The sequence below is a fragment of the Carassius carassius genome, chromosome 34 (assembly GCF_963082965.1).
Source record: "Carassius carassius chromosome 34, fCarCar2.1, whole genome shotgun sequence".
NCBI classification, from domain to species: Eukaryota; Metazoa; Chordata; class Actinopteri; order Cypriniformes; family Cyprinidae; genus Carassius; species Carassius carassius.
This window is the reverse complement of record NC_081788.1, coordinates 4,545,239-4,553,889: the sequence shown is the minus strand read 5'-3', so window position 1 is coordinate 4,553,889 and position 8,651 is coordinate 4,545,239. Positions and strand designations below refer to the sequence as shown.

The 8,651-nt window shown below is 35.3% G+C and overlaps 1 protein-coding gene across 1 annotated transcript; it reads right to left on the bottom strand.

Moving 5' to 3' along the window:
- Positions 1-444: 444 nt before the first annotated feature.
- Positions 445-8,433, bottom strand: LOC132115346 (tumor protein p63-regulated gene 1-like protein). The gene is made up of 7 exons (XM_059523767.1): positions 8,046-8,433; positions 6,737-6,828; positions 6,324-6,374; positions 6,121-6,246; positions 5,815-5,968; positions 1,477-3,304; positions 445-1,426 (listed from the first exon to the last, which is right to left on the bottom strand). The coding sequence occupies exons 1-6, from the start codon at positions 8,244-8,246 to the stop codon at positions 3,110-3,112; spliced, it is 819 nt and encodes a 272-aa protein (XP_059379750.1). The 5' UTR covers positions 8,247-8,433; the 3' UTR covers positions 445-1,426; positions 1,477-3,109.
- Positions 8,434-8,651: the final 218 nt, after the last annotated feature.

Here is an 8,651-nt window from a genome sequence, read left to right as displayed (position 1 = left end):
AACTTTTCCAATTTCCAATATTTATGTAATTGTATATGTAATTTATATGTAATTTATAAATATATATATATATATATATATATATATATATATATATATATATATATTTTTTTTTTTTTTGATGAATGTGAATGAATGTCTGTTGTTTCTCTTTTGTTTTTCCTTAATGTTTAAAGTTCCAAAACTAGATTTATTTTTATAAATTTAGTGATATTTGTAATAAAGTTTTCTACATTGATGTTTCCCATAGGTTTTGTCTTTCTTCTACAGAGACTACAGGTGAACACGTCAAGAACAATCCACAAATACTATTACTGTAACAGACTACTAGGGAATTAAAATAAATACAAATACATACTATAAGTAATACCAACATTTATAAATACTTTCATTTAGATTTAATTTTTTTTTGTTGTAAAAATAAGACGCAACAAATGAAAAGTGTTAAAATAACCATAATTTTACTTAAAGCATTATGTTTATATTACAGAAATCAGTGAGATGAAATCCAGGCAACAAATTTTAAAGATGACTTCTAAAATTCTATTTAAACAAACCATGGATGAGTTGGTATGCAAAAAATGTTTCACTTAAAAAACAATTAAATGTGCTTTTGAACAGAGGAAAAGGTGCTTAGATTTTGTTTTTGGTGAATTGAGGCTATGGCTAACAAACTGTACATCTAACAAGTTGCAGGCATAACCATCATGCACTACTTTACATTACATTTAAAACAAATATAGAAAAACAAAAACAGTGTGATGCCTCTATTATAGCTATTTCTCTATGTATAGCCACAAAAAAAAAATTGGCCGACAAAAGTGCATTTCCATGAAAAATACTTCAAATTCTCTGAACCCGTAATCGCTCAACAGCAGGAAACCTTCAGGGTCAGAACGTCCCGCCGTGTCATGCATCCTTAAACAAAACCAATCTGTTGACCAACATCACCTGAGGAATAAACAGCATCAAACATACACTATCTGTTTGCCTTGGTTAACTTCATTTTAAACTTTCTGTAAATATGGCAGGACTTAAACATTGTCTTTTAGGTTAAATAAATGAGGCATGAATTATGGATAAAGCACATAAGCAAGAGTTGTACATGAAGCACATGTAACAGTAGTATGCTACATTTCATGAGTTTACAGCAGCCACAATTAGACCTGGAATTGATTTTGAAATAAGAACAGTGTGTGAAAATACATGTCAGGCAGGTGCTTCCTGTGGACACGTCCCCTGTCTATATTTCCACGGTTTTTGGTGTGTTACCTAAAGCCAGCGTTATATCTGAAGAGATAATGCTGACAATACGGTTTTGTTCAGTATTACAAAAAATATTTCACACATTGCATAAATTGCAATTTGACCTCATATTAGTCGCATTGTTTGGGATATAAATCCTGCTTGAGTCAAAATTCTGATTCTATTGATTTAATTTTAAGCATTTAGCAGATGCTTTTTATCCAAAGCGACTTACAGTGATTTAATAGTCATTGTTTCCAGACAGAATTTATTACTTTTTTGTTACACTAATGAGAAAGAAAATATTTTTTACTACATTGCATTAATGAGAATTGAGCTTCATTTTCTTTATGCGAAACATTATTTGGGGTTTCATTTTGCAAAGACGGATGCAGATTGTATTGAATTTAGATCTAGATCTAAATAATTCTAAAATGATGAGGAGATTTTAATTATGTAAGAAAACCTGAATTGTTAACTTCAGTAACAGTCCAAATCCACTTTATTCAAAGAGTTTCAAACCTTATAAAAGCACTGCAATCTTGAGGAAAATTAATATATTTAACGTAATGGTCTTAGTTTTTATTTAATAGTAGTGCAGTTCAGAAGGCATGCAGTTTTTCTCTGACACGTTTTAAAACCCTTTTAGTCCACATTGGACCCCATTCATGAAACAAACAGAACAAACTTTCATGCAAATCATTCATAAAAAAACATTATTTTTGGTTGTGTTTTGTATTGTGAACATGGAATTAAATATGAAATTTACATTAAACTAAAAAATTCACAGAAATTTGTTCTGGTTGTGTTTCATGAAGTACACCATTTTAACTCCATGGTATTTATTGAGTTGACATGAAATGGAAATCTATTTTCTAAATGCATGTTATAGATCATTACTGTGAATATTTAATCTGTGCATATGGTTCTAATTTGTTTTATTTTTTTTTTTGTTTTTGAGCTTATATTGTTAAATCAAAATGCCATAACTGAACCTTCCAGTGAGCAAACTTCTCATATCATCTAGTGCACTTAAACCCGTCTCTACAAACACCCACTTCTCAAAATAAAAGCAACACATGCATAGAACCAAATTCCCACCCTATATTTTTGTCAATTTTCATTAATCCATTGGATTAACAAATTTACACTACATCAAAATACAGATTAAAAGATCTGGGTTGCATCTCCCAAAAGCATCGTAAGCCCAAGTTTATCGTAGAACCGTTGGCACCAACATTGGTCTTTATGATTAACCTAGCTCACAATGCTTTTGGGTAATGCTTGCCTGGACTGACTTCCAAGTCCAAGTAAATGTTCAGAATGCAACATATGCAATATTTTTGCAGTGTCTCGCAAGAGCCCCACGTTTTTAAGATGCTGTGTCAAGTTAAAATAATTTATATTTTTATACAAAGCGCAGCTCATTAACATCAGTTCCAAAACAATGGACCAATCAGAAGACCCCGGAGGCGGGGCAAGCGTTGTGAGTTTTTGGGTGAATTCCAAATGGCTTTTTTGGCACCCTTGAAGGGCACTTCTGGAAGGGGACACCATTTGTAGGGACGTTCCAAACGAAAGTGATCAATGGTCAATAAATCATTGCCAGTTACACACACACACTGCATCTCTAAACCATTCGAACATGTAAGAAAGGCTCTTTTTACCACGTCAATAGAGGAAGAGGGCTTCATCCAGACACATCCTGCTGCAGTGACCACTCATCTCACTGCCTGGCACATTTCACACGCTCTATACACCAAAACAAGCAGTATGTACTGGACTCACATACTCAAGTGTAGCAGTATCACTCAAAAACAGCACTTGACTGGAGGATGAGAGAAATGGAGGGAAAATTCAGGAGTTAAAAGCTGATTTTTCCCCTTGTCATGGCGTAGCCCAGTTTGGCTTCATTGTTGATGAAGGACATGATGCCCAGGTAAGTCTCGATCAGGAGCGGCCGCTCCAGTATCAGCACGCCATTGGCTCGTCCCGGGATGGGGAAGTCTTTATGGGCTTTTTTCACAGCCTGGACGAGCTGCGTCTTGAAATTCTCAAGCTGAAATTGTGAGGAGAATTAATTTTTATTTATCTTCCCGTGTATAGGGCAAATTCTGAAGAGCTGAAAGATTTTATCTATGATTTTGGCATCTGAAATTAAGATTTCCTTTAGAACAGAACCTGCAGTCTTTGATCACTTTTACAATTCACAAAAAAAGAAAAATGCAAGTAAAATGATGTATGGATTTCATCTTGAGTTGGTTATTTTTAGCATTTTCTTTTTTTTTTTTAAGATTTTAAAATTCATTATTGTATGAATTTGTCTTCTCATGACACTATAATTCCTAACTTAGATAGAGCACCTTAATAAATATAAATATTTCATACCACTTTCCAAAAATATGGAAGCCTGTTTCTGCCACTGAATAAAAAATAATTCAAGGTAATTGTGACTTTTTATCTAGCAATTCTAAATATCTTGCCATTCTGACTTTATAATCACACAATTTTGACTTTATAACTCCAATTGGGAATTGCGAGATATGAAATATGAATTGCGAGTAGGGATATGCCGGTATCAAATTTTCTTGTTGCGATTGATTGCTAATACTTTTATCACGGTATACGGTATTACCACGGTATTGAAATTTAGTTTAAAAAGTGGTCATAATACTGTATAATAGGTTAAATAAATGTTTTCTTATAACAAAAATAACTGAACATTTAAATAAAATAAAGCAATGCAGAAAAATAAAGTTAAAAGGTTAAACAGATCAAAGTGCAAAAGAACTATAATGACCAAATCGGTAACAATTTACAATAAGACCTCATTAGTTAACTATTAACATTTACAATGAGCAATAGCTACATTTGCTACAGAAGTTATTAATCTTTGTTAAAAAAAAATACAAGTCTTAGTTCGTTAACGCAGCTGCAACTTTCGGTTTTAACAACATTTTAAATATTAGAATACTTAAATAAATTAGAATACAATGTTAAATATTGGAATACCTAAGATTAATGAATGTTCAGAAGAATTTTTCATTGGCAGTTTGTTAACTAATGAATTAACTAATGTTAACTAATGAAGTCCTAATGTAAAGTGTGAATGAACAATAAAGAATCAAAACACTTTTAAACAATAACTAGAGCATGTTGTAGTCCAGATTAAAATGAAAAAAAAGTTTGAAAATAAATAGCCTATTAAGTCTAAATATTTGTGATGAACACCATAGTGAATACACAAATTTGAATGGCTATTTAAATATGTTTTAGAAAGTTGTGCAGCTGCATTATTTATGGGGTTTCCAGGGTAAAGGCTGCATTTTCTGCAGTTTAGCGCCATCTGCTGTCGGAGAGTGAATGTGCTTTCATTCAGCGTCTCTCACTTTCCCCCATGTGTTTCTCATGTGTGCTTGTTTACATCAGAGCACACACCCTGTCTTTTAAGCAGCATATAGCGGTGTTGTGCATTTGACCAGTTGGTGAGAAAAGTATTCTTAAAATGCATTCCAAATTCTGAATAATTTGTTATATATAATTATTCATGGTATTTAGAAGTGACCACGATAACAATATTGTGCATAATCATTACTGTGACATATCACATTACTGAATACCAGCACATGTCTAATTGCGAGTTTACATCACACAGTTCTGAGAAAAATAAATAAATTGTGAGATAAAAAGTTGCAATTGCCTTGTTTTATTTTTTATTTAGTGGCAGAAATGGGCTTCCATACAAAAACATGCCACATTGAGAGCATCACATTTGAACAAAAACAGTAGTTTAGTTTAATTTCGACCCAATTCAGTATTAAATATTTTCATATCAACAGAGACTCCTCAGGAATTATAGCTCTCAGAATGAGATAATAATTATTATAATATCATGCAATAACACTAAAAATATACACAATGTATTAATTATTCATATTAATGCATTATTAATATTAATTAATGTTAAATCTTACTTTACAAAAGGAAAATTACAATACTTATGAATCCAATACTTGAGCTTATTATTTTGGTGGAAAACTGCAAAGTCCAAACATTTTGTGGGGAAATTTTGCTGAACGTGAAAGCGTAACTGGCAGTCTAAATTCACAGCACATGCACAGGGATGCTGTTGTGCTTTTCTGTAAACCATGTTGCTCTGAGATGCAGCAAGCACCAGATAATAACCATGTCTGTGTGCGCATTCATTCATTCAATCATTATTCACTTATTTATTTAATCATGGACAATACACATCAATAATACACAGACTCAATGTAAAATGTGCCAGATTTGGCCAAGATGGCTAATTTTCTCTGTGCGAGTTGATGTAAAAAGTAGAAAGATGTATAAAATGTTCCCAATTCTGGTTTGAAAACAACCATATTTTTACATTTCTTGAAAACAGTGCGGAGCTTCACTCTGAAACATAAAGTGCTTTTCATTAAAATACACACCGCTGTGTGTGTCAGCTCTCTGTCATCCATACTGCAGAAGATGTGTAATGAAATCATCTCAAACACTGATACAGATAGATCAATAAGACTCAAACACTAGTATAAGCACACTGACCTGGCAGAGGGAGGCCACCTTTTCATCTGCGTGTGCCATTGGGTGTTCAGTGAAGGTGGCGTAGGGTATGTCTGTGGACCACGGGTTCCAGCGATTCATGAACGAAGGTCTTGGCTGCTTATCCCACTGGACACGGATACCGGTTCCCTCTCTCCTTCACACACACACACAAAGCTTAATACGACCTAAATCTAGTTTAGATTTTTACAGTTTGTTATATAATGTTCTAATTAACATAACAGTGTGGAGAAAGCCATGTCACATCAGTAGAACTGTATTTTAAGCTTGAGAACACTTGAGATTTACTTGTTGAGGGATTTTGGGGGGAACTCAAACTCGCCGACTGAGATGGTGTCCACAGCGTTCAGGGAAATTCTGACGACCTGCTGACACTGGAGGTTTATGAAGTCATATTTGCACACCAGCAAAGACCTGCAACGAACCAGCAGCTCATTCAGAACCCGTTTCCTGATGCTAACAGTTAAAACTCAATTCCAGTACGTTCTTACCTTTCAGTTATAAGAACCAGTCTCTCTTTTTCATTGTTCCAGTGATCGATTCTGTGGTCAAATATAAAGAGACATCCGTCAAATACTGCTGCATAACATACTGTACAGGTACAGTACCATGGTACAGTGATGTAATGAGATTGTAGTATCACGGTACTTTGATGGATGTCATATTACTGACAGCTACTACAATTAAATCCCATGGTATTTACATAGTAATAAAAGGTCAATCAAAAGGATATTATTGTTCTCCCATAGTACATGTAAAAAACATAGTATTTCCCAAAAGCCATGACAGTCCCATGGTGTTTTTGTGTGAAGGTTGCAATCAAGATCCACTGAAGGCCCTCCTGTTCATTTAAAAATCCATGTAATAAAAGTGATGTTGTGCTTGGTAATGCCAATAGACTCACTCAGCTAGCAGCCACACGCTCAGAACCTCTCCGTCTTCTGAAGGCAAGGCAACCGTGCGGATATCATTGACTGCCTGCTCGATGGTTCCTGGCTGGGACCACAACAAAAAGAGCACCTAGTTTAGATGCTCGAAACAACATCAAATGAATGGCAGAAAAACAATATATATAAAACGTATTTCTTCTGTGTAGTTAAAGTCCATATAGACCAGTAGTTCTCAACTTTTTGACTCCAAGGCCTCCATTCTCCCCAAAAAAATTTCACTCACAACTTCTTCATTGTAAAATGTTTTGGCATACCTAGAAAAATGCATATTCAAAATAATGTTTAAAACCTCCCATTAAGTTTTAGTATTTTATTAATTAACATGACCTATTCAGGTCAAGAAAACACTTTTATAACACAATCTCTCTAATTTTAAGGAATTCCTAGACACTGATTTTTAGTTGATTTTGCTGCATCTCTTTTCTTATTTTACATTTTAAAAGTCATCTTGAGGCCCCTGGGCTGAGAACCACTGCTACAGGCCACATAAACAGATGACAACAGCTCCAGATCAAACACAAAAGCATGAAATGTTGAAATGAAATGTTTACAGTGTACATCACTGCATGGGTCTCATTTACCTGACAATCATATGTGTGTAAAATCTGTGTACAAACATGCAGAATGCTACACATGTATTAAAATGTATTCTGAATTTCCACACATACACAACAATAAATAAATAAAATAGCACGGCGTCCTTTACTTTTATATTTAATCATTTAGCAGATACTGTAATATAAAGTGACCTGAGAGACAAATAAGGAACTTCTTTTTTTCTTTTTTTGGCAAAAACAAGCAACTTAATGTCACATCATTCAGTGATTCGAACGGTTAACTGTACTTCCTTATTATAGTTAGTTTCAATATTAATGTTATAAGGTCACTACAAGTACTGCATTTGATTCCAGCTAACAACAGACCGCTATATAGCCAATGGCCGTGTCACAAAACCTGATGAACTCCCTACGTAGAAAGCGTCTGAGTAACATATGCATACTTAAGTGTCAAAAATAATAATAATAATAATAAATTAAATGTTAACGTCTTTGCGTTTTGTTCCAAGTCCATGTGCTCATTATATGAACGCGACCGAGGCGTCTAGATGATCATCCATGCTGTCTAGGTAGGCAGCTTCTTTTGGTTTTGACATACAACCCCCTCTAGTCAACACACTAAGAAACTAACCATTTTTCCGCCACAGAACACAACCTTCACTACCGAGTCAGGGCGTTCTGTAGCGATACTGTGTTTCTTACTCACCCTGAAGACGAAATAATCCTTGACTTTGGCTCGCATGGTTGGGTTGTGGACATGGAAAGGCGTGAGGGTCTGTAGCGGGGTGCAGCAGGCCACCGAGGCTCCAGCTCGGGCCACCACCTCCAGCCCATCATCACAGTCCCCCGGGTGTAAGACCGCCGCGCCCGGGCTCTCGGGCTCTACGCTGTCATTCAGCTGCAGCATTTCGATAAAGCGTCGAGGACTAGCCGCAAATTTCCGTAAAAAGTGACAGCGCTGTATTGCGCAGGGGAACACCCACCTGCTCCACTCCACGGACGATTTAAAGGGGCCCGTTCTGTTTATGAGTTACCGGCTGCGTTCGGATTTTTAAAGGAACAGTGCAGCCAAAATGCTGTGTGTATGGGACAGGTGGAAACATTAAAATGTCTCGTTGAAATACAGTAGCAGCAATGTAATCTGGATTAGGCTACAAGATAAGATTTAAAAAAGCAAGTAGACTGAGTACATTTGGTACATGCTGAAACACTTTAAATAACTTGCGTGCACAGGAACCCCAAGCACTGATTTTTGCTTTACCCATGCAGGGCCGTCGCAAGTGGGGTGAAAGGTGGTGACGATTATAGGGTC

What these genes read in the sequence shown, in the direction of transcription:
- LOC132115346 (XM_059523767.1), bottom strand. Translation starts at nt 8,246, where the DNA reads ATGCTGCAGCTGAATGACAGCGTAGAGCCCGAGAGCCCGGGCGCGGCG. An exon ending in AGCGTGTGGCTGCTAGCTGA is followed by an intron (nt 6,375 to 6,736) that starts GTGAGTCTATTG and finishes ATTTGACCACAG; the next exon opens with AATCGATCACTGGAACAATG. An exon ending in CTGGTTCTTATAACTGAAAG is followed by an intron (nt 6,247 to 6,323) that starts GTAAGAACGTAC and finishes GGTTCGTTGCAG; the next exon opens with GTCTTTGCTGGTGTGCAAAT.